Source organism: Xiphophorus couchianus, chromosome 21, assembly GCF_001444195.1.
Source record: "Xiphophorus couchianus chromosome 21, X_couchianus-1.0, whole genome shotgun sequence".
Taxonomy (NCBI): domain Eukaryota; kingdom Metazoa; phylum Chordata; class Actinopteri; order Cyprinodontiformes; family Poeciliidae; genus Xiphophorus; species Xiphophorus couchianus.
Genome location: NC_040248.1, coordinates 8,103,299 through 8,128,497, shown reverse-complemented (window position 1 = coordinate 8,128,497; position 25,199 = coordinate 8,103,299). Strand labels below are relative to the sequence as shown.

General features: G+C 37.9%; 3 protein-coding genes across 5 annotated transcripts; 1 reads left to right on the top strand and 2 right to left on the bottom strand.

The window, feature by feature from the left end:
- The first annotated feature begins 861 nt into the window (after nt 1-861).
- fastkd3 (FAST kinase domains 3) lies at nt 862-8,672 on the top strand. 2 transcript variants are annotated; one of them, XM_028004982.1, is made up of 8 exons: nt 862-962; nt 2,374-3,859; nt 5,152-5,237; nt 6,176-6,350; nt 6,432-6,501; nt 6,933-7,047; nt 7,141-7,246; nt 8,467-8,672. In XM_028004982.1, exons 2-7 carry the CDS (start codon nt 2,404-2,406, stop codon nt 7,237-7,239), a joined length of 2,001 nt encoding a protein of 666 aa, XP_027860783.1. In that variant the 5' UTR covers nt 862-962; nt 2,374-2,403; the 3' UTR covers nt 7,240-7,246; nt 8,467-8,672. The 2 variants fall into 2 exon arrangements, 1 of the variants encoding a protein (XP_027860783.1); XR_003593869.1 differs by lacking the exon at nt 8,467-8,672 and having other exon boundaries at nt 6,938-7,047.
- chmp5b (charged multivesicular body protein 5b) lies at nt 7,412-11,537 on the bottom strand. The gene is made up of 8 exons (XM_028004985.1): nt 11,357-11,537; nt 10,656-10,760; nt 9,250-9,296; nt 8,913-9,006; nt 8,750-8,821; nt 8,483-8,591; nt 7,841-7,956; nt 7,412-7,751 (listed from the first exon to the last, which is right to left on the bottom strand). Exons 1-8 carry the CDS (start codon nt 11,423-11,425, stop codon nt 7,701-7,703), a joined length of 663 nt encoding a protein of 220 aa, XP_027860786.1. The 5' UTR covers nt 11,426-11,537; the 3' UTR covers nt 7,412-7,700.
- Nucleotides 11,538-15,094: 3,557 nt separating this feature from the next.
- LOC114136747 (delta-type opioid receptor-like) lies at nt 15,095-22,269 on the bottom strand. 2 transcript variants are annotated; one of them, XM_028004984.1, is made up of 4 exons: nt 22,013-22,269; nt 21,465-21,711; nt 16,794-17,146; nt 15,095-16,223 (listed from the first exon to the last, which is right to left on the bottom strand). In XM_028004984.1, exons 2-4 carry the CDS (start codon nt 21,689-21,691, stop codon nt 15,694-15,696), a joined length of 1,110 nt encoding a protein of 369 aa, XP_027860785.1. In that variant the 5' UTR covers nt 21,692-21,711; nt 22,013-22,269; the 3' UTR covers nt 15,095-15,693. The 2 variants fall into 2 exon arrangements, with proteins under 2 accessions (XP_027860785.1, XP_027860784.1); XM_028004983.1 differs by having other exon boundaries at nt 21,450-21,711; nt 22,013-22,264.
- Between the last annotated feature and the right edge of the window lie 2,930 nt (nt 22,270-25,199).

Genomic DNA, 25,199 nt, shown 5'->3' with positions numbered 1-25,199 from the left:
TTCCCCTATAGTCCTATGCCTTTCTCTCAGGTTTATATGGATCACTTCAGACGTGTCTTATTTTTAACAAACACGGTGAGTTCAAACAAATTAATTTTCTTTATTTGACTTAAAAATATTGAAAGTAATTCAATAGCAAGCTGAGCTTTGTGTGGGATTTGCTTCATAATGCTCCCATTGCTGAAGTTTGATTTGCTTTTGCGTTTTTCCTCCCACTTTAAAGTAATATGCTTGAACACTGCTCACACAGGTCTTGTGTGACATTCTTATTTTAAAAATAAGAATTTTTAAATTCTTATTTAAAAAGAATTTAAAAATTATTTTTAAAATTCTGAATAGGAAATAAAGACATGCTTGAGGAGAAAAGCATGGATATTGTAACAAATTAACGTTTGATTATATGACATGCTCTGGCCAAAAATTGTAGGCTACTACCGTTACTGGAGAATTCAAAATTATTCCAACCTGTCCAAAAATATTGACCTAGTGAATCATATATAACAATTGCTGAATCCATTTGAAATAATTAATGCGTGACAAAGATCAATTTTAATCCATTTATGTTCGAACCGCAAGTTTGGCGTATTCACATTCAAATGTGACGTTTGGATGTATCTTTATCGCCATCTAGTGTCTGAAAGAAAGTTATTGTGATACCTTCATGAGCTCCCTTCAAAAGATGGAAATCCCAAAAGTGCACATGAGGAGCAACACATTGTTAGGTACAATGTTATCTGTTTTTTAAATGACAGCCTGATTATTTCGTCATTTTACAAATTGGAAAATGTAGCAATGCTGTGGGATTTATTCTACGTTTAATTTAACGTGAAGTTCACAAACTTCATCTAGTTTTCGAAAGTACTATTATTTATGAGGGAACGTAAACACAACATCCGGAAAACGTTGTTAGAGTCATTGCAGTCAGCACCGGTTTGACCCTCAGCGGCTCTCGGGAGGTTCAGGTATGAATTTATTTGCTCCCTATCAAAATTTCTTATGCTTTTCTTGCTGGGAATAAAACTTTATATCTTACAATTCACTTGTAGCATCAAAAACATTCCGGCTACTGTTAAAACCAGATGTAAACTTGCACGCTAAACCTAGCTAATATAGCTAGCAGCAGCCCTCAAGGTTGGTTAGTTAAGAGGTGCAGAGGAAGAGTTGAGAATTAAAGGAATTCTAGCTGTTTTCTTTAGATTGTTTTTGTCCAAGACTGAAAGTGACCCTAAAATAATTACATTTGTTGGATGACACTTACTGAACTAATATCATCTCTACATCAGTCATGTTTAAATTTGTATGCAGCCCACACATCTATAATAACCATTGTAATTTACCACAGCAAATAAATATCAGCTCCTGTGTTCGTGACCCTTAAACTTTTTCTCAGTTTGCCACATTATAGAAACTAAGGTGTATTTTAATGTAGGTTCATTTGACAGACAAACAGAGTAGTTCCTGGAGAGGAAGTGTTTTTCATGCTCGTATATAACTGCATCCACTAGACATTCCCTTCAACTTTGAACAGATAAATTAGCATCTCCACAGGATGCTGCTGATAACATTTTGTTTTCAACATTCAGCATTTACATCTAAGACAGAAAGTCAAACTTGTGTTTCTCCTTCTTTTAGATTTTTGCCCCCTAAATCAACTTTGGCAAACTACAAACTGGGCTTCGTACAGCTTTCTCTCAAATGTCTGATATAACTTCTCTGACATAACGTTCAACACATCATTCATCCCTTTTTCCCTTTTTTGGATGATTACCTCCAATGTATTACTTGCACTAAAAACAAACGTAACTTTTGTGATGGCTTTAGTATTTTTAGAGGTCTATTGCTGCTGAGTTTGCTCTTGACTTGGGCTGGGCTGCGTTTATTTCTGTTGCATTTGAGCTTTCCACCTATCTGTAGGGCTCTGTGATAAACCGATTTTATTGAGTAATCAAATTGTTGGTATTTAAAGATTAAATTTTGGGAAAAACCACTCGGACTGAGCTGGTCACATCGGTGTTGATAACTCTGTCGAAGCTTCGTTCTCATTAAAAAGCTTTTTCTTGTAATTTTAGGATGTTTTTTTCTGGTAAATTGCGACTTCATCCTGTTTATATTATGATTACGTTCTTGTAATTAAACAAAAATGTTCATAACGTGACCCTAATGCTCCGTCATATAACTCACAGAAGGAATGACTGAAATAAAAGTAACTTTTTGATTTGATTTGTAATTTATTTTTAGAAAAGAAAGTAACAATAAAAACCCTTGTAAAATCAGAAATCGGATCTGATGTGGAAAAAAAAAAGAGATTTTAATTTTAAGCCATATTTCCCAGCCCTCCCCGTTATTTAAATATTGTCCTTTTTCTTGTTCCAGCTGACATCGGGGAAGTTCAGGAGCAGACTGATGGCCCTGAAATTTACTCAGAACCTTCGGCTTCTCCAGTTCAGCATCCATCATTACTTTGCTGGACTCATATCGGTCAGGCTCCTTTACAGCAGTAGTTTGGGCCGTTCCTCCTGCGCTGCCTGTCTCTGTACGTCAGCCGCCCGCTGTATCCAGACTCACGGCTGCAGGAAACTCCGGACGGACTTCAGCTCGAGGAATGTGACCACCACAGTCAGGGAGCCGTCGTTTTTCGCCAGCAGCTCTGTGGGAATCCACAGAGACTCTGAGCTCCGGTTCCGTCTGACCCAACTGTACCGACCCTCTTCTGACGAAGAGAAGAGCTTCCACCAGAAGCTGGTGTGCTGCTCCAGTTCCCGGCAGGTGTTCAAGCTGCTGTGCTCGGTGGATGTCCTGTCTGACACCATGGCAGCCGCCTGTCTCCACCGCGTGGCTGACCTGGAGCAGAACGGCGCCGCGCTGAGAGACCCGTCCGTGCTGGAGAAGGATGCCATCCGGGCCCTCTGTTTCCAGCTGGAGCGGGACTCGGAGCGGCTAACAGAAGCAGGTCTGGTGTCAGCGCTGCTTGCCTGCACCCGCCTGTTTTTGGATCCCTGGAGCACACTGATGGTGCGCCTGGTCACAGAGAGCCAGAAACGGCTCGACGGGGAGCAAATGGCGGTAGGAGAGCTGTGCATGCTGGGTCAGGCCATGCTGGCCATGGAAGGTCCAGGGTCCGCCATGCTGGAGCAGGTGATGGGACAGATCCAGAAGCAGGAGCCCGACGAGTGGAACCTCCTGGATCTCGTAGCCGTCTACAGACTTCTGGAAGTGTGTGTGGGTGAAGATGGGAAGCACGGCGACTTGTTGAACGCCATGCACACCCACGCGGTGACGGTCACCTCCAGGATGGACCCGGCTGCGGTCAGCGGAGTGCTGAGTTCGCTCGTCGCTCTGAACCAGAAGCAGGCCATGCCTCTGGTGATCGGTCTGTGTAAGCAGGCCGTGCGACACGTACCTCACTTCAGCGATGAAGAGCTCAGCCACGTCTTGGCCGCTCTGATCCACTTCGGCCACAGCGACCGCTACTTTGTGGACGCGATGCAGAAGCACGTCCCTAAAATGGCCTTCACCTCGCACCCAGAGACCGTATCCATGGTGACGGAGTTCTTCAGCCGCAGGAGGATCCTGTCCCCGACGGTCTTCAATGCCGTCGCCGAGAACTTCGTGTACCGGGCGGACAGCTACAGCACCAGCCAGGTTGCCAGGCAGATCATGGCCTTTGGGAAACTGGGCTACCTTCCGCCCAACGTCGGCCAGCTGTTCAGGAAGGTGGAGACCATCCTGCACACTCGTTTTTCTCAGTTCCAGCCTCGGATGCTGCTGAACTTGCTGCACGCCTGCACCCTGGTCGAGAGGTTCCCCGTCAACTTTCTCTCTAAAGTCTTCAGCAGTTATTTCCTGCAGCAACTACAAGGTGAAACATACATTGTCAGGGAATCTCTGAAAATCAGAACATCACCGAAAAGTTGAAGAATTGAAATTCGTATATAGACTCATTACACAGAGTGATTTGAAACGTTTATTTCTGCTAGTTTTGATGATTGTGGAGCTAATAAAAATAAAGCATTCATTTAAAAAGAAATCATATCACAGAAAATAAATCATAAAGTGTTTTTAATATAGTAATGTGATGTTTACACCCACAATTACTGGGAAGACTGCTAACTTGACATTGTCCACATGAAGGATAAGCAAAAAGAGGGTAATTGATTAAAAGAAGCAGGCTCCTCATAAACACTGATGGAAAATGTAGTAGAAGGAAAAAGTGTGGTAGAATATAATGCAACATCACTCGGTGTCCTGTTGGAAAACAAAATGAGCATCTCTATAAAGTTTGTCAGCAGAGGGAAGCATGAAGTGCTCCACTGGCTTTGGAGTTGATAAAACACAGCGGTCCAACACCAGCGCATGGACCAGCTCCTAAGATCATCACAGACTGTGGAAACGTTAGTCTAGATATCGAGCAGCATTGATACTGTGTCCAAGTTTTTTATGGAATCATAATTTTCCAACTCAAATATAATATTCTTTCATCCGATGAGATGAATTTGGACAGTGAGCAAAAGTCTGGTCCTATTTCTCCCTAGCCCAGGGAAGACATAGCCGCAGGTGTCTGAAACTCCAGTCCTCGAGGGCCGCAGTCCTGCAACTTTTAGATGTGCCTCTGCTGCACCACACCTGAAAAGAATAATTAGGTCATTAAGGCTCTGGAGAACTGATCTACACAAGCAGGAGGTAATTAAGCCATTTCATTCCAGTGTTTTGTACCTGTGGCACATCTAAAAACTGCAGGACTGCGGCCCTCGAGGCCTGGAGTTTGAGACCCCTAGTATGGTGTCTCTTGAAGCACTAACTCCAGTTCAGCAAAGCAGTATCCCCGTGGGTGGTGCGCAGTTTTCTACCACACTTTGTGGGGCTTATTTTCCGCTAAATTTTCCAGTAACATGATTAGATGAAGCAGGCTGGTGGGTGTCAGTGACTGTGTAATCCATAAGATAGGTTATATCCGAAAAATACTGTAATTATCAAAACAATCAAAAATAAACAATTGAAACATTTCATTCAATGTGACCTGAGTGTATAATATGAGGTTCATTTTCTAAATTGAATTACAGAAATAAGTACACGTTTTAATGATTTTCTAATTTCTTAAGAAGCAGTTTTCCTCTGAATTCTTGTTGAAAGCAACATGTTTCTGTGCCTCAGATCAGGACCTGAGGATTGAACGGACGGTTCTGGCGCAGCTGACTCAACTCTACATGACCGTGAAGCTGGAGTGTCCCATCTACGAGGTAAACACTTCAGACGGTTAAATACTTGGAGAGCCAAACAAGAACGAACTGTGACAGAAACCTGAATACACACCCAGCAGATTAGCAGCAGTGTTACAGGTTCAGGTCTTTGTTTTTTTCAGAAAATAAATGGAACACAGATGTGAACATATTTACCATGTAATTTACTGTAATGCGACATTGTGGGATTTCAATAATCAAACGTAATTTCAGAATGAAACAAAATACAACATCAATACTTTCTTTGTCGGTAAAGATTCAATAGAACACTTACGAAAACTGTATAATGGTCTGATTGCATTTGGAAAAAGTGGAAAAGCAACAATTATTTCTACTGTTGCTAAAATAATTTATTTAATACAGGTTTAAGAATGACTTTCTGCCATAATTTCTGCTATAAGTACATAGTAAACTGTAGTGTTTTATATTTTAAAGTGAATGTTAAGAACAGAAAACCTGTAGAAAGTTGATTAGAAAAGCCTACAGGGCAGTGTGCTCTCATGAATTTTGCATATGTCCTTTACTGTTTACTATTTAGTGAAACTTATACAACCATAATTCAACTATAGCGCTTAAATTGGGTAAAAAAAAATATTATACACATTGCTGTACAATAATGTAACTGCATTTTGGAATTGCATTTTCCACACTACTGTTTCTTTCCCATTGTCACATTCGCTAAGCTTTCCGATCTTACTCATTAAGTTCTATATATTTATTGAAATCTATATGGTATTACATACTAAATATTGCATCTTGGCGTCCTGTGCAGTTGTACTTTTATTCAATTAAATACTTTTGTTCTAAAAACCTAAACCATCCATCTAGCTAAAATGCACACTGTATTGACTCACTCAGAGTCTTGAATTCCTTAATTCTATTTATGTGTGGTCATATTTTAACTATTTTTTAAATTGCATATTTAATCCCAACATCAGGGTCCTCAGCTCCTTCCAAAGTATCGTGTCAAGTCCTTCCTCGCGTCCAATCGCTCCCTGGAGACGCCGGTTGATCAGCAGCTGTATAACTCGGTCAAATCGGGGCTGGTGGATTTACTCGGAGACCGATCGTTCTTCGGATCTCAAGTTCTCACGCCGTACTGCTACACGCTGGGTACCCCGTTTTTTTTTTTGGTTTTTTTTGTTCATGTCTTTCTCAAGGCTCATCTTGCAGACTAACTTGTTATTGTCGTAGACGTGGAGATAAAGCTCGATGAGGAGGGATACGTTCTGCCTGCCAGCCACACTGATGAAGTGTACAAGAGGTAAATGTTTTAGACACCTTGAATGTTTCCACATTTTGTCACGTTACAAGCACAGGTTTAAGTGTATTTTATTGACCAACAAGAAGTTGTGCATAATTTAGAAGTGTGAGAAAAAGAGTTTTGAAAATGAATCTGAAAGGTGTGGTGTACATTTATGCTCCTCCCCTTCTAAGTGTCTTCTAAAACCAACTTTCACTGTCCTTACTGCAACCAGATTTACATATCTAAAGAACTCCTTTTATTCAGGACAGAGTTTCATCTGGATTTAGGTCTGGACTTTGACTAGGCTATTTTACCACATAACTATACTTTGATTTGCTGTTCAAAATCTTATTGAGGGGTGTCACTTTAAAGCCACCTTTTTAAACCTTTCATGTATATTTGAAAAAATAAAACCATCTACAAAGAATTGATGAAACAATCTATTCCAGGATAGCTCTTTGTATCGATGGGCGGAAGAGGTTCACAACTAATGTAAGACAGCTTCTTGGGAAAGAGGTCATCAAGCAGAGACATCTGCAGCTGCTGGGCTATGAAGTTGTGCAGGTCAGACCCTCACCACTAAATGATTAGTCGCTTCATCTGCGTAGATTGCTGCTTGCTAATCTTATGTTTTTAAATTTGTCTTTATTTTTCCAGATTCCTTTTTATGAGTTTGAAAAATATCGCAGCATGAGCAAAGTGGTGGAGTATCTTCACCAGAAAATCTTCCCTCATACATTCAGGCTGAGCTGGTGATGAGAAGGTTTGCTTAAACAAATGCATATTTATTTTTGCTAACTACAGTCCCTGCCAAAAAAGCAATGTCTTGAAGATATGTTAATAATTGTGACATATTTAACCTAACATTAAAGTGGCTTTTTTTGTACAATGGATAATTGTTTTGAAAGATCTCAGCAACACAGTTTGGTTCAGTTTGAAAAATATAATTTATTGCGTTTGTAACTTCGGAAACTGTACAAAGTTAAGAGAAACCCTTTTCCAAACATTCAGACATAGTCCAGTTAAAGAAACATGATCATAAACTTTAAAGGAGCCTGATTGCAACTTTCTATTCTATCATTCATCAGTCAGAAGATGCTTTGGTTTTCATCGCTGTCTCCAAAGACCTGGAGCGTCAGTTGGATAAATACAGAAAAAAGGGGAAAGAATAATATGATACATATAAAACTTGCACATTGTTTGATCAAATTACTCCTTTAAGAAGCAGGAATCTGAGGAAGTCCGAACTCGTCCACCAGAACGCCATCCTGGAACAAACAAAAAAGATATCTCCTTTTAATAAAGAGTATAATGTTTCACATGAACTTAAAAAACAAATCCAGCAGTTATCTGGTACCCTGTTGGTGGATCTGTCTCCAGGGATACCCTCTGGGATGGAGGGAGCAGTCGCAGCCTCATCTAGGTAGGAGCTGTCGTCATCCATCAGGAGCTCGTCTCCCAGGGCGTCCAGCTCTGAAGACACAAAACACATTAAATGGTCAATCGCATTAAAATAGAATTTATTACACTAAGGCTCTCACAAGGGAGCGTTTATATTCTACGTCAATCTAAATAAAATACTTTAGTTAGAATTCTTAACGTTCTAACTATGTCCTCCATCATGTCCTCCTTTTGCTGCCCTTGGAATGATTTTGTCTGGCTCACGATCCAAACTTCAGATTGGTACAAATGTCAACACACACAGTTGATGAAAAACACAAAAATTAAACTCATGGATGAACAAGAGAACAATTTTGGATAAATAATATGGACACAATGTTAAAACAAAAAAATGGGATATGTTTTGAAGTACAAATAGTTCCTAATCTTCTTTTCCTATACTTGACCTAAAAAATATTTTAAATTCTAGACTGAGGGAAATCTGTGGATTGTGTTCTATTCTAGTGAAATATTTACAATTTGATCACTAGATTAGTAACAGTTTTCATAGTTTTACTGAAAGTGTGATGTTATATTTTACAGTATTTTTTCGCCTTACCTGCTTCCAAGTCGTCCTCATCGATGTCCGGAGTGCCGTAGCTCCTGCTCATCGCCTCCTGGATCTCATTTGCATCTTCCATCATGTCTTCCAGCTGATCTTGCATATCCTTCATATTAAATAGTACAATTAGAAACACAACGCTAAATTTCACTTTACTAATTTATAATAAAACACAAACAAATGTAAACTTATTTGAAATTATTTACCTTAATTTAAGGCTTTTTTAGTTCAGTAACTACTGAATTAACCAACAAACATACACACCTCGATCTTATCAATATTCACGTTCTTGTACGCTTTCTTCATATCTTTGAGGCCGACTTTCATGGCATCAACCTGAAGAGAATTGTGCCATTAGTAAAAACCAAGAAAATAAATATATTTTCCCAGTAATTCCCTTCTAAATTCCACAGGCCACATGTCTTACTGTGGTTTTAGTGTCTTTCAAGTTCTGGATTGTGTAGTTTGCTTGTTCCATGTTAAACGACTGCTGCATGAGATTATCTCTCTGCCCCTCATACCTGCAAATAGATTATAAATCTTAGACTAAAAAGTAAAAACATTCAAAACCTAAAAGGAGTAATTTATATATACATAGCAGTACCTGGAGAGAACCCACACATGCACATGGAGAACATTCAAACTATATGCAGAAAGACTGCAGGTCAGGCTTATAACCCAGGACCTTCCTGCTGCAAGGCAATAGTGCAGCTCTAATTTATATATTAACACTACAAAAATATAAGATTGATAAAATGACTTACATTCTCTTCTGCTTCAGAACTCTCATGGCCTTTTGCTTCACCATGTTCTACAGAGCAGAAAATAAAACTCACGAAGTTATGTTGACAGAATATTATGGTGTAAGTAGTAAGATTGGGCAATTACCACTCAGTTTATCATTATTGGTAAAATACTTTAATGGTAATGAGATTTTTGACATATAGTAACAACAATAAATCACAGTATGGTGCTTTACATATCCCAAAACTTATAAGTACAGTCGGGTTTTCTTTTTTTCCCCCCACAGTTGGTTCTGTGAGCGTAGGAATAAATATTTTTCTGTTTGTGTGCTGTTTAACAATAAAACTGCTGTCCTGAACAACCTATTAAATAATCAGTAAGTTGCTTCTTTTGATCTAGATTCAAAAATTGAAGTGCAGTATTTGTGTTTGTGGGGCTTTGAGGAACCATGCCATGCTAAAAAGTACTATAATAGTCACTTTTATGGTTATTGGAATAAATAGCACAAGATATTATAATAAACTTAAGTCCATATCTGGCTGTTTCTAGTAAAAATGTTTCTAACAATGTTTCTGTTTCTAACAAAAATTATAGTTTTAGTGTGAAAGGCAGTGCAAAGATGTTTCACACATTTTCTGTTTTCTGCAACACTGATTTCTGATTATCTTTGAGAACTTTTGACAAACACTGATATTTATTTGTGTGTAAAACTTTGGGATTTAACTGTGGAAGAGACTTATGACCCTTGGCTGAATTTGCAAATATTTCTACTAAGTCAACAAGAGGTACAACGATGACACAAACAATATCAATGGCTGATATTCTGCTTTCATTTATTATAAGTGCTCATTTTTAATCTCATATAAAATTTATAGCATAAATATGCTTTACAATGATCACTTTTGGCAGTTTAGTTTAATTCCTCTAGAGACTAAGCTTAATAAACTATTACAAGTTAATTAACTGATACTTAATTAACCACTGGAAAAATATACAGATTTTAAGATAAATATTCTCTTTTAAATCAGAGCCTTTATAAAGTATAAAATGATTGCCGTACATTTTCACAGAATTTAGGTTAACTTTCCAGCATACATGCATGATCCTGTTATGATGTAATGGAGCTTTTAACATTCTTTGAAATGGAATCCTTTGTCCTGAAACTCTTGAAAAACATTTTGTGAGCACAGCTACTGGAAAAATAATAAATAAATAAAAAACAAAACACCTCTATTTAAATTTTTAAAAATGCAGTCATCACACAGACTTCTTTTAAACATGCAGTCATCTGCTTATAGACATTCCTGCATGTTAGTCATACCTCCGATGTAATCTGTGTGGATCTATTTGTTTTTTTTTAATGCAGTTGTGAGAGAAAAAAAATCCCCTTCATTCGTTTACAGCAGCCTCACACAGCTGACCTCACCTTTGAAGGCCCATCTCTCATCTTCTTCATCTGATCCTTGTACTTGACAAGTTCAGCATCTAGTCTCGCGATTTTCTTGTCAATGGACTCCGCCCTGGAGTCAACCTACACGGAAAACAAAACAAAACAGTAGAATATTAGAGTAACAGATGGTAATCTTACAAGACAAATTCCAAGCCAAACATTCTCACCTACATAAAGAGTTATAAATATATAAAAACCTACTAAATTCGGCTAATGTAACAGTATTTCCTTCTTCTGCGTCTGTCAGCTAATAATAATATAGCATATATACAACCGACCGGTTTAACTGGTTTATATTACATGGTTTTGAAAAAGAAATATACTTTTTTTCTGATTTAGCTGAAAATAATACTGCCAAATCATGCAATTATATAACGCTGAGTCATTACCCGAACAGAAAACAATAGAATAGAAAGTTTTATTTTCACGTCTTGTTTACAAGGTAACAGGTCGAAAAAACACCGTCAGGTAAACAATCAGCCATTTATATTCAATAAATCTATAATATAAAATATATAAGGATACCAACTTATAATAAAAACAGCTATAGTCTATATTCTAATTGTAATTACAAGCTGCTAAAGTTGGCTAACAGTCGGTTAGCAGGTATCCGTGTTGGTTTTAGGTTACTTAGTAAAAACAAAGTTGAGAAAGTTTAACTACAGGATTTTACTTACACCTCCTATGCAGTCCGTTAGGTTTGGTGGGGGCCCTTTGGCTTTCCCTCGGCCAAAAATACGATTCATCTCGGCGGTACTATAGTTAAAAGTGTCACAAAGCCAGCGAAGTCCACAGTTTTACCTAAAGAAATAACCCGGAAGAGTCTGGGATGACGTCAGAAGAATCACATGATCATGACATATTCAGCACCGCCCTTAAATTGTTTCTCCCATCCAGTGTTTGTTTATTTTGCAGGCGCTTATATATATCAAAGATAATTCAAGCTAATTATAAAAAACACAATAACAAAAGTGTCATGTGAAATTTCAAGGAATGGAAGACAAAGACAAATTAAAATAATACAATAATACTTATCATTATGATTATTATTATTATTATAGTTGTTGTTGTTGTTGCTTTTCCATATTTTGTTTTTCACTTAATAATTTAAACGGATGATATAACACAACAATGTAAAATAATTTAAAAAAAGATAGACATGGCTATTTCATGCTGTTATATTGACAGTCTGTCTTTGAAACCAATAATACCTGTACTTCCACTATGTCTAGTTTATGTGAAATATCAATGGAATTTAATTTTCCAACCATTGTACCACTCTTTGTCCTCTGGGTTGCGCTGCTAACTCGCAATATAAAACATTAAAATAATGACTGTAGCAATCTAAGAAGTCTAGAACAAGTAAGCGAAGATGCTGAGTTAAAATGGTGGTGCACGTAATATTTCTCATTGTCAGAGTGATTTTTAATTAAAACCAGAGAGCAGTGAGAATTTCATTTCAAGAAAAAAGAATTAGTTTTACTTTATTAAACTTGCTTTAATTTTGACAGCTTCACAGACAGGAACTATACACGTCCTGCACAAATGAGAGCAGACAGATTTAAAGAGAGCACACAGAGATCATAACAAACAGAAAAAAACTATGCATCCATGGTCCTTTTTGATATTATAGATGTATTCTTTTTTGGTTTTATTCCATAATATACATGTAGCAGCCAGAAAAGTAGAAATAAATATTTTTAGCTGTTGAATTTCTACATATTTTACACAAACAGTCTGTTTGCAACACATTAGAAACAAACAGCAGTCCATTAATCATGTTTTAGCTTCTGATGTCAGCTTTTACATCACATCGATGATGATTCACATGCTACGAGTACAGTTTATTTACATGATGACTGTGCAAAGTTGTTCAATTTGTAATCTTTGCAAAATTTTAAACACACTGCATTATTGTGTGGGTATTATAACAGACTATAGGTCCACAACTTGTAAAGTCTGCCATTCATATGATTAGATTGCACAACATGAGAAAGAGTACTTGTCATCACTGTAAAAGCCATAAAAAGCACAGGTTAATTCATCACATTGAGTACAATTTTACAGTGCATCAGTTTGGACACCATTCATGACGTCAAAACCGATGGAGAGCCCTCAGACAAATTATAAATGCACATTTGAGTCCAGGATGTATCCTTCATTTTTTTCCATTCTTTTCCCTCATTGAGCAAGCTCGTTGTGACGCAGATGTACGTTTACTATTTTTGACTTCCAAGTCCATCCATGAGTCAGTTTTCTCACACTGTGACCAATCAGCTCCATTCACACATTTCACAGAGGCGAAAAAGCTTTTGACCAACGTTCCCTGCCAGGGCTTCATGCAGCCAAACCAATGACAGCCCAAACTAATTCATAGAAAAAGGAAATCTTTTGAACATAACTTGCCGATTGGCTCCAGTCATTCTTCACATCGACAATCATGTTATCCTGGACTGTTGAAGGCACTGCTGGCAAATATTAGACTTACTGAAGGAAATTAAAATTAGAAGTTTGGACATAGTTAGCAATGGTCATAATTATCAGTCATCTGTTTGTTTTTTAGACCAATATGTTTTTCACAGATATTTTTAACAGATGAGCAATTATGAAAAAGTACTTTTTAAATTTTTGCTACAGAAAATGGATCAACAGTTGCATCTAAATAAATTACCGTAGTAAAAAATCCTTCACCAGATTTATAAATAAAAAACTGAAACTTATATATTATATAGATTTAATACACACGGACTGATATATTTTATCTCCTTATTTCGGTCAATTTTAACGATCGTGGCTTACATCAAATAAAACCCAATTCAAGTTTTACATAACGTTAATAAAATGGCTTTTTAAAACAGAAATGTTAAATTATGCAGACATCTGACCTGACTATTGTCCAGTAGACAACCACTGACATCCTCCACAAGGAGAATAAACCAAAAACAGCTAAACAAGTTGTCTATGCACAGAGTGCTGTATGAAAGCATCCATCCATCCATCCATTTTCTGTTCACCCTTGTCCCTAATGGGGTCGGGAGGGTTGCTGGTGCCCATCTCCAGCTACGTTCCGGGCGAGAGGCGGGGTACACCCTGGACAGGTCGCCAGTCTGTCGCAGGGCAACACAGAGACATACAGGACAAACAACCATGCACACACACACACTCACACCTAGGGAGAATTTAGAGAAACCAATTGACCTGACAGTCATGTTTTTGGACTGTGGGAGGAAGCCGGAGTACCCGGAGAGAACCCACGCATGCACAGGGAGAACATGCAAACTCCATGCAGAAAGACCCCGACCGGGAATCGAACCCAGGACCTTCTTGCTGCAAGGCAACAGTGCTACCAACTGCGCCACTGTGCAGCCTGTATGAAAGCATATTAATGGAAAACTGAGTGGAAGAAAAAATGGAGGAGAGCAAGGTAGACAAATAACTGCAGTGTTGAGGTAGACTCAAGAACACACACACACACACACACATAAATATCAAAGCATGAACTGTTGAATTCATTGTGCCAAACCAGGACTATTGCTCAGTAGTCCAAGTCCTTTTCTTAGATGAAAGTAAATTTTGCAATTCATTTGGAAATCAAGGTCTCAAGAGTTTGGAGGAGGAGGAGAGGAGAGACACAAAGTCCAGGCAGATTAAAGTACAGCAACTCGGGCTTCAAGTGGAGACATTTCTGGTTCAGGAATTTGGTCACACAAATAAGGTAAAAGTTGAAGTTCCTGAACTTCTACTTCAATTGTGGTGAAAGAACCATCTGTATGTGATGGTTCTTTTTCCACAGGCTGGGGCTGCGGTTATCTCTGTCACATGGGAATCTTGCTCTAACGCATTTTTTCCTTCCACTCAGCTTTTCATTTATGTCTCAGACAAGTTTAGTAGAAATAAGGTTTTTTGGCTTACCCTTCTGTTCAAGTGAGCAGTCTTCCTCATGATTATGCAAACCATAAATGACCATTATAACACATTTTTGTATTAAAACCCCAGTTTGATTGGTCTTATGTAATTTTCTGATTTGGCAATAAAAAGAAAGTTGGGTTTCCAATAGCTTTAACAAAACAAACATCACAACAAACAGAAATAACACCTGAAATACGTTTGTGTGTAATTAATCAATATGTGATTAATAAATGCCCATAATATCAGATTTCTGGATTAAACATTGTTTCTAACTGTTCTCAAGAAACATTATACAAACAGAAAAGTTGAAACTTGGGTCGTCACTGACTTTAAGCCACAACCATTAAAGATGTGTTTAATGTTCAATGAATCAATTTAATATATATGTTGCACTTTCTAAATAAATTCATCAGCTCTTTCATATTATGTAAACATATTGAAAAATACCTATGAGTGTGTTTTTTAGATGGTTTTCTAAAGACTACCAGAGGTGTAGTCTCTATAGAGACTGTTAAAAAAAATCTGTTACATTTTTTTTTTTTTTTTAGTGAGACCCCTTTGGGGGCCCCAAAGAGATTTGGCTAATGCATAAAAACTAAAAAAATTATTTAAAAAAATATGCCATGAGGGACTGAAGGAAATTCTGATTATGTAACAATAAATATATGTGGTATCTTAAAGTTTGTCATCTCCAACAATGAATGGACATTTGTAAAAACTCTTAGACATATAAGGCTGTTGGGGGAGAGAGGAAGGGCCAGCAAATTCATAAACATAACTAGAGCTCCACTGTATCCCCCTTACAGAAAACTTTCATCCACTTTTTATGTCTTCTTTGAATCCACCTGTAACTTCAGACATTAACTTCAAAATCTTAAGACCAAAGAGGACCAAATTGTCAAACAGATGACTTTCATGTGGTTTTAAGTGAAAGATTTTGATCTATCTTGGCAGCTTGGCTCTGCCTTATGGTGTTTCTAAAAACAAGAGGCGGATCAGCTTTCACAGCAGAGTAAGTCTACATCACTGAAGTGATGTGCGTTAAGCCCAGATCATGCGAATCTTCTTTTCCAATGTGGGAAATTGAAGACAGTTCCACCGCTAGTCAGGTGGGTTTATTAGTCCCATCTGGGTTCTCCAGGGGAACAGCGGCGGCCCGGACTGTGCTGGGGATCTTCTTGCTACCGGAGGCCCTGTCCCCCTTCAGTTTGGCTGACAGGCAGAAGTCCTTGAAGCAGCGCTTGAAGTTCTCATCCAGGAAGGCGTAGAGGATGGGGTTGAGGCTGCTGTTTGTGTAGCCCAGAGCCACGCAGAAGAAATACGCCGCCATGATGGCGGTGGTCTCGGGTACGCTCACAAGTGCCTTGACCAGGATGAAGATGTGAATGGGCGTCCAGCAGACCACGAACACGGCGACCACCACCACCACCAGCCGTGTGATGCGCCGCAGGTTGCGGTCCTTCTCCCGTGAGCCAGACAGCATCCGGACGCTCTTCAGTCTCAGGACCATGAGGGTGTAGCAGACGGTGATGATGAGCACAGGCACGACGAAGGCAAACACAAACACACAGATCTTCATCATCGTGTCCCAGTAGGAGTATGGCTCTGGGAACTGTAAGGCACATTCAGTTATGTCTGCAGAGAGAAAGGATAAAAAAAGGGATTATTTAGTTACAAGAAAGGATTTTATTTGTTTGTAAATACAGTTCCACTTTCACCACTCTGTTATGAATGAAACATGCTTTGGGAACAGTTTCCTCCTTCTCTTTAGTATAACCTAAAAACTAGCCAGGGGTCTACTCCTATCAGGGTCAGTTTAAGGTATAAGTGATTTAGAGCCCATTGTGTGTCAAAAAGGGACATACTGTGTGCATATATCTAACAAAATGAAATATCATTGAGCAGATAAATCATCTAAGTAATGTCACTCAAAAATTAAATAACGCAGAATGCAAATTTCCATTAACTTCCTAGAAAATACTAAAAAACATATGCTGCAATTATCTGTGTAGCTTCTGTCCTTTTTCTTTCCTTATACAATTTTGTTTCACATTTGTAGTTTGGGAAAGTGTACTCAGACTATGCTAATAACAAATAAAAGATTACTTGTTTGCTCCTAAAATCCCTTTAGCAAAATTTACAGACAACCTTTTGAGCGTGAAAAATAATCTGCAAGTTTAATGAGGAGTGAAAGCATTTCTTCACCGCTGTTTGTCTGAGTTCCCCCCAGAACAAAAGCCGGTATCCCTGCAGCTGAGGACAGGATCCAGATGCAGACGTTGATCATCTTGGCTTTGATGGGTGTGCGGAAGTCCAGGGCTTTAACAGGGTGGCACACCGCCACGTACCGGTCCACGCTCATCATGGTGAGAGTGAAGATGCTGGTGAACATGTTATAGTAGTCGATGGAGATGAAGACCTTGCACACCACCTCTCCAAACGGCCAGGTGTTCAGAAGGTAGTCGGTGCTCTGGAAGGGCATAGTGGTGGTGACGAGAGCATCTGCGAGCGCCAGGTTGAAGATGTAGATGTTGGTGGCTGTCTTCATCTTTGTGTATCTGTTAAACATGCAGAACACAGGGCTGTCCTGATGAGACATGACTCAAGTCAACCATTCAGTCAGACAGAATCATCAGCATCTTATTGCTTTCGTTTCTCTGTGGAAGACCTTTCTTCTTTACTCATTAAGTATTAAACAGTGTGCATTAACCCAGAAACCCTTCCTGAATCTCTAATACAATTTGCCTGACTCACACTTCATTGTCATGTATGGTGCTTTGCTCACTGAAGACCTCATGTAATCGGTTTGTTTAAGCTTCATTAAATTATGATGGCGTTTTCAGTAAAGTGGCTTCAGCAAAGTTCACCCATAAGGCTTGATTTAAGGTTTTAAAACAAAAGTTGAGAGTAGAGCTACTGATGGAAAAGCTAGGTTTGGCCAAAAAGAAAAAAATCATCAAATTTTGGTGGGGATCATTTTATTTAAAGAGACAGTTCATCTTTTATTCTGTAGTGGGGTTTGCTTAGGCTTCTGTTCAGCTTGGATATGAGAACAACCTCACACCCGAGTGGCAGGAACTTTTGTTGCAAGACATTTTTTAATGATCAGAAATGATGAAAAACAAAATATCTACAACTTTAAAAGCATTGCCAGGAGCAGCAACCATATTGGAACCAGGAAACGTAAAAATCCCGAACTTTCCCATTCAGACTTAAAGACTGACTACAGTATAACCAAACAGGTCTGGGTCAGTTCATCCCCTTTCCATTTCAACCATTCCTACTTTCATTTCACACTAAGAGAAAATGTTTTTCAGCTATGTACAAAAGCCATCTTTGCAGTTTAGTATTTTCATAAATTCTGGACAGAAAAAGCAATGAAATAAACATATTTTTTTACTCCATACATAGATCCATTTGTTTTGACCTTGTAAAACGTATCCTTCATACTCTGAGAAATCATGTTTCCTGTGCATGAAGACATTACTATTTCCACTGATTATAAAATTGAAGAACAATTATTTGAAATAATGAATACATGTCAGGACAACATAATTTAAAGAATGAAATGCTATTGGTTGTTCAGAGCTCATCAAGCTTACATAAACACAAAAGGAAATAAATTTAGCTGTTCCCATTCTAATGTAGATTTAAGACATATCAGGAAAAGAGGTTCAGTTTAGACTTACAAATGCCTGACCTTATTCATACATAGCAGAAAAACAGAACTCATTAAAACACGCATAGACAGTCTACTCCTGTTTGTCTAATGAACAAGACGTTTTAGTATAGTGTTCTTTGAATTGGCCCTTGGGTTTGGCTCACAGATGGCACTGAGCTGTCACTCGGGGTTTCTGGGACAAACTGAGGCAGATGTCCGTTCAACCCACCAAAAAGTGCAGCAAACAAGCTCAGTGAAACGAGGCAGCACAAAAAGCACTTTCAGGGGCAGGCACAACAAAAGAAAGTGCAGAGTTGACAAGCAATTTTCCAGTTTGTGGACTTGTTTTATACAGATATGCACTTGAAAAGAAATGTCAATTTTTCGCTTCAGATTTTTTTCACAATCTGTGTTTTGAGAACCACTTATTAGACGTGGTGAGGAATTATGTACATTTGAAAGATTATTTGCAAAATACCTACAAAGATTGCCAAATGGCTAAAAACTCCTGGGTAGAAATTAAAAGTTAAGAACTGTAATTCCCTTATAGCATTTGAAAATTAGGTGAGTGAACAATTACAGTACATTCCAGTCTGAGATGTTCGTATTTTCTAAGTAGTGCAGATGGCTGCCACAGGAAGCTAGAAAAGTAGCCGTTTGCTACTCTAATTTTCAATTGCTTCAAAAAACTCAAAAGCATTTATGATGTTCTTATAGATTCCTTTGCCTTTATCGTGAAATATTGATCTTGCTCAAGATATTCAGTATCTGTAACAGCCTCCGTAACAAATACTCCATATTGTAATGAACAATGTTTTATTAGAGTTCTTAGGAAAACAAGATAGGAAAGAATAAATGACTGTGCCAATATATCTATTGGGTGTATTAGCTAAATCTTAAAGCTTGTTATTTAGAAACTTCCTAGAAGCCTTTAAGCCAACTTAATACAAACAATGAGTTACCAACAGAAAATCTAAATCTTTAAGTGGATTATCAGGAAGTTATGTATTTTACATGTGGAAAAAAATTTAATTTCTTCTGTGTTTCAGAGACTGAAAGCAAAAATGCTGACATTCCTTAAAGAACAGGACCTAGTGTGACTTATTTACAACTATTTGGATTATAAAAACGGACCCAAAGTTAACACTGCAAAAATATTTTGCAGTGTTAATTCCAGACAGGAAAGATATGAAACGACAGCTCCTTCCAAAGTGTTTCAGGTAAACAAAACATTTTTGTGACTCTCATTTATTAATGTAATTTATTTATTTTTTGTTTCCACTTAGTCATCATGAAACCTTTTCTTCCCTTCAGTTAAATTGTCCTCCACAGAGCATTTCCATCATAAGACATCTTTTCTGCAACCGACGTGATAAGATTTTCCTCCAATTACAGGTAAGAGCGATCAATCCCATATTCGGTAATCGTCTACGGACTGAAACATCCCGTGTGGCATGTCTGCATTTCACATTACATAAAAGGAAGATTTGTCACCTTCACAGAACATAAATAATGTGCAATGAGATGCAGGATGTCTATGTGAGTAAACAGAACCAGTTTCACTTGTAATTAAAATCCCATTCACCTGACGTTAAAGGATTTATCTAATACTAGTGCTGCATTTTGGAGGTCTTGAGAGTTATTGGATTAATAAAACAAGCTCTTTTCTGTCTCTGAAAGAGGCAGAATCGAATCAGTGCCGTTGTGCTTCACAAGTTTTTTGCTGAATTGGAACTGACAACACACATCTTAACCTTTTCCTCACCTAAATGCCATTCTGTCTGTGATGACCAGACCCTTTAATTATGTAAAGATTTCAAATGTTTCTGATTTCACTCTACAGAGAATCAACATTGCTGCAAATGAATAAATATATGCTTAAGTTGTTGCTTAAATGTGTCTTTCATAATTTAAATTATAAAATAACATACATCATTTATTAAATATAACATCACAGGAACAATGAAAAAAGTAAAAATGATCTAACATTTAAATACTTAGCTTTGTGTTAGTTTATTTGTGTAAGGGAGGGAAAGTGTTAAATCATAACAATCATTTTACACTTCAACATTCATTGCGTTTGCTAATCCTGGTTCAGGATTGTTTATGTCTCAAAGGGCAATTAATGTTACAGCAAGCAAAAAAGAAAAAGGCATTAAAAAACTCATTTGTAATGCTTGCTTATGCACAGCTTATACAGTGAACCAAGGACTGAGCCTTGTGGTACACCTGCACCCCAAAGCAAATATAAGTCCAACCAAAGTTTTACAAAAACTATTCACTGAAAATGGCATTAGAGTTCATTTGTAAACTCGTTACCTGTTTTGCACTCAGTATAAACACCACACCATAGATGTTGAGATAACCCTCATTTTAATCAATAACATATCTGCCTACATAGAATAGTGAAAAATGCTTTCAAAAATATTGTTAGGACCAGAAGGGTACATTATAATATCATTGTATAGTATCATTTTTCCAATCAGTATGGCTTACAGCTAATGAAAGTCACCAAATTCTGAACTGCTACGCCTACATTACGGCCTACACAATCATGGGGAACAATGTTTATTTGGAAGATGTCCAACATTCAGTCAGTGACACCCTCCACAACAAGGGTAACCAGCAACAGCATTGTTAAAGATACTGGCTGTCCACAGAGTAATGCAAAATAGCAGAAAATTGAGTGGTAGAAAAAAAAAGCTGCAAAAGCAAAGCCATTAAAGACATCAGACCCAACAATGCAGACAAGATAACAAACACTAATAAAGCAATCTGGGCTCCTCAATACCAGGAGGCTGATCGCTTCCAAACCACATCACATTAAAGCAGTAATTCAAGCCCAAGTATTGAGTATATATTTATGGCACAGTACATGAAAACACTTTTCACCTGACTAACATTTCTGTACTAAAAATAATCTATTATTGGTAATATTATAATTTTCTAAGAAACTAAATTATTCATTTTCATTAACCCTAAGTAGTAATTATCCAAATACAAAAAAATGCTTGAAACATATCTCAGAAATCTTTATAATGAGTTTTACTTTTTGAAGTGAATTGCTGAAATTAATGGTATCCCAATTTATTCAGCTTCCATCTAATCCCTCTTCCATGTTTGACTGCAATAAAATGATGATCTTATTATTATTATTTCATTTTTCCAAACCAAAATGAACGTCTGAAACATGAGCTCACCTGATGATCACATACATGACGAGGCAGTTGCCCAGCAAGCCGACCACGAACACCACAGAGTACACCGCGGTGATGATGGGGATGATGGGGGACATGCTCTCCTGCTCCCAGCTCTCATCATCGCGGGTCACATTGCGGCTGTCTCCGGACCTCCAAACCGAGGAATTCACCGGACAGTCCTCCAGCAGCCCGGACAGGCACTTGTTCTCTTCTTTAAAAATTTCAACTGGTGTGTTTTCCATGTCCAGATCGTATTCTCAAGCTGGGCAGCAAAAGAAGAAAGAAAAAAAAAAGAAGAAGAAAGTGGGACCTAAAATTAAATAGGCGCGACAATGCCAGAGATGCGCAAAAAGTGGCCAAATCTCTCTAACCATGCGGAACATTTTTTTTTTTTTAAATGCGCTTGAGCATGTTAATGCAAAAATACTCGATCTGAACTAACACCTTTTGATTCAGGAGACACTTGTGGATCATACATTATCCTAACAGAAATTAAATCAAAAGGAGAAAAGAAAAACGCACCATACAGTCACATCTATTGACAATTCCCGAGATTTACTCACCTTTGTCACACAAAATTAGCGGGGGACTCTGTACACTAAGAAAAAGAAAAATATTATTCCCTCCTTTGCTTGAAGGTTTCAGCTTATCAAAGTTTGGCGATGGCTCTGCGCGCTCGGAGAGCAGACGCGGCGGTGGCGGCGGCTATGCGGACCCTCGTGCACACGCGAGGAAGGGGTTGCGCGCGCGGGCGCTATCAGCTCTCCACACTAGACCTGGCCAGCACGTACACATGCACGCGCACCACACACAAGGGCACGCACACGTTTTACACAAAATATGAGATGACAGAGTGATGACAATAACCTGGAGGCAGGCGCGGAGCTCTCCGCAATATCTGTGTCATAACTGAGGAAAAACCGTTCGGCTTCATTAAGCAGGACATCCCTGCTTTGTGTACTCCGAGTGTCTGAAGGAGACATAAAATATTAAATTGCATAGGGAAATTTCATAAAATACACCCCGATGATTAATGGGACGTTCTCCAAACATATTTTCCCGAGCATCTATGGAGCATGCATAAACATTTATTTGTCTTATTTATCTATTTTATTGAATTTTATTGAATTTTTATTTTAATTTTTAACAATGTGATAACAAGCGACAACAGTTGGTGGAAAGTTTGTTCAGTCAACTTGTAAAGGTAAGAGAACATGAAGCTATACAATGAAGGCTTTAAGTAATAAAGAAAAAAAAATAGTTTGAAAAAATCAAGTGTTGAAAGAAATGATCAGAAGTGTGGTGTAGATGAATCAAATATTCAAAATTACTCCCCTTTTTTCCATTTTAATATAAAAAAACAATAGGGATTTTCTGAACATACAAACTTCTTAGTGCAGCGCTCCTAAGAATGATGTTAAAGCTTAATGGAGAAGCATTCTGGTGAAGTAGTAAAGGCAAAGTTTTGGAAAGAGCAGCAGCTTCTTAAAGAGACAGAGGCCCAATTTCAAGGCATTAAATTGCAAAGTCATGTTTGATCAAACTTTTTTATAACAACTGAAGGTAACATAGTTACTTGATTGTGCTATAAAATGGCGTTATGTGCCTAGAAAATACATAATACTTACATTTTTTGTCACTAATTGGTAGCTAATTTATATACTTATTTAGTTTCAGTGTCTATTTAGAAGGCCCATAACATTTTTTTCTCATGACAACATATATCTTGTAAAGTCCACTAGTCAGTCTCTGCTGCAGTAAAACACTAACTCACCATAATGCTGCCACCTCTGTACTACACCGTTCTCAAGCTTGCATGATTCCCTGTTTTCCTCTCATTCTAATAATATTAGATTTGGCCAAACTGCTCAGTTTTGTTTTCATCAGACTACAGGACATGTCCAGAACTTGTGTTTTTTGATTCGTGAGTGCATTTGAAAACTGCACTCTGACTTGCTATGTAGCTGTGTTTCCACTCTGAATGTCATTTCAGCCCATGTTGGTGCAGGCCTCGTTGATAATGAGTCTCTCTTATCAGCTACAACCAGCATCTTCACAAGATTTTTTGCTTCTGCTCTGGGGTTGATTCTCACACTTCACACCAAAACACATTCATCTCCGGGACACAGAACCTTTTACCTCATCATGGCTGGACTTTCTCCTGGTGCTTATTTGCATATAATTATTTGAACATGGTACCTTCAGGAAATAGTATCCAAGAATGAGCAAGACTCTTGTACTTGTCCTCCTCATATGTTGGCTCATTTCTGTTCATTTTTCCATAATAAAAATATATCAATTCTGAAATGTACTCAAACATAGCAGGATAAGGAGCTTATAAAGCCATCACATTACCATCTGGGGTTTACAACATTTTTTAAATGTCTAATAAACTCAAAGTTTAAAGAATGTAATCAACATTGTCTCTCATTCTGACATTTAGCAAACAGAAATAACCTTAGTTATTCTAAATTACCTAAAACAAGAACAAATTAGCCTGATTTAAGTTTGGAAACACAAAAAAGGTTATGAGTCTTTTTATTCAGCATATATAAATATCTGTGATCTGTACGTGAGACAGCAGCAGAGACCCAGCTGTGCTTCCAAATTCCTTGGCATCATGTTTTCAAGAGTGTGTTTAAATTGTGAAATGCAGCGAGAGCTCAAAAAAGACATGAAACGTGTATCGGAGAGCTTTCAGCCCCGGGTGTGTGCACTGATGAGGGTCATAACCACTTTCACTGGACACAGCACTGCACTTTTCAAGGGATTTCTGCTTTACTGGACAGAGAAAAAAAAAATCAGGGACAGAAAAAAGGGATGATGTATGACTGAGGTCCTACGCAGACGGAAATTTAACCACCCAACCAGTGAGGAAACTGACCCATAATTTCACAATGTGAGGCCATTTAGAAGAGAACAGCTTGAGTATTTCAGGACACTCCGAATAATGTGTAACTTTAAATCCTTGGAAGGTCTTCTGAGCAGAATTAGGTCCTCTGGATGGATAAATCCTGTAAAAATTAACCTAAAGGAACAAGATGATAGCACAAAGGTGCACATGATTTGAAATTGCTCCTTTCTATCAAAACGGAAACTTTATTGCCACTTTATCGAGTTAATGTTAATATAGCACAATTATTAACAAACCAATGCTACAACAACAAAGTGGAACTATAGGGTAAAACAAAATTCTGAAAGACAAAAAGTGTACAATTGTTGATATATAAAGTTATCAAAAATATCCAGTGCTGTTTATTTATGATAAAATTACTTCTTGCATTTGTTGGTTTCCATTTCTTTTCATCCAGATGAATCTTAAGTGGGGAATCAGCAGCCTCACTGCCTGTGAAATGAAGCTGTTGCACATGACGGTTTGTTCATGATTCAATGACACGATATCTTCTTCCACATGACTGGAAGGTTGTACAGCTTCTAGGAGAAGCAAAGGGGGGTTTCTCATCTTTCAAAAGCCTTTATTTGTGTTTTCCTCTTTAGTAATATGCTCACCATTCAAAACAGTTGGACATCAGAGTGGTCTGATTTGAATGTTGTTGGTCCCACATGCAGATCAGTGGTGAGTATGGAAATAGCTGGATTTGTGGTGACATGTCTCATCTAGAATAAGCACTGGAGATCAGACAAATGCCTTGAAAAAGTTTTGGTCCGTGAGTACATTTCTTATTTCTTATTTATATATTTGAGAACATCAAACACATTTCAATACCAAATAAATATAACCTAACTAGG

Excerpts from the sequence above, each read along its gene's own strand:
- fastkd3 (XM_028004982.1), top strand. The coding sequence starts at position 2,404 with ATGGCCCTGAAATTTACTCAGAACCTTCGGCTTCTCCAGTTCAGCATC. Across the intron at positions 6,502-6,932 it reads ACTGATGAAGTGTACAAGAG|GATAGCTCTTTGTATCGATG; the intron begins GTAAATGTTTTA and ends AATCTATTCCAG. Across the intron at positions 7,048-7,140 it reads TGGGCTATGAAGTTGTGCAG|ATTCCTTTTTATGAGTTTGA; the intron begins GTCAGACCCTCA and ends TTATTTTTCCAG.
- chmp5b (XM_028004985.1), bottom strand. The coding sequence starts at position 11,425 with ATGAATCGTATTTTTGGCCGAGGGAAAGCCAAAGGGCCCCCACCAAAC. Across the intron at positions 10,761-11,356 it reads TAACGGACTGCATAGGAGGT|GTTGACTCCAGGGCGGAGTC; the intron begins GTAAGTAAAATC and ends TTTTCCGTGTAG. Across the intron at positions 7,957-8,482 it reads TGAGGACGACTTGGAAGCAG|AGCTGGACGCCCTGGGAGAC; the intron begins GTAAGGCGAAAA and ends TTGTGTCTTCAG.
- LOC114136747 (XM_028004983.1), bottom strand. The coding sequence starts at position 21,691 with ATGGAAAACACACCAGTTGAAATTTTTAAAGAAGAGAACAAGTGCCTG. Across the intron at positions 17,147-21,449 it reads GTCATGTATGTGATCATCAG|ATACACAAAGATGAAGACAG; the intron begins GTGAGCTCATGT and ends CATGTTTAACAG. Across the intron at positions 16,224-16,793 it reads GGGAACTCAGACAAACAGCG|ACATAACTGAATGTGCCTTA; the intron begins GTGAAGAAATGC and ends TTCTCTCTGCAG.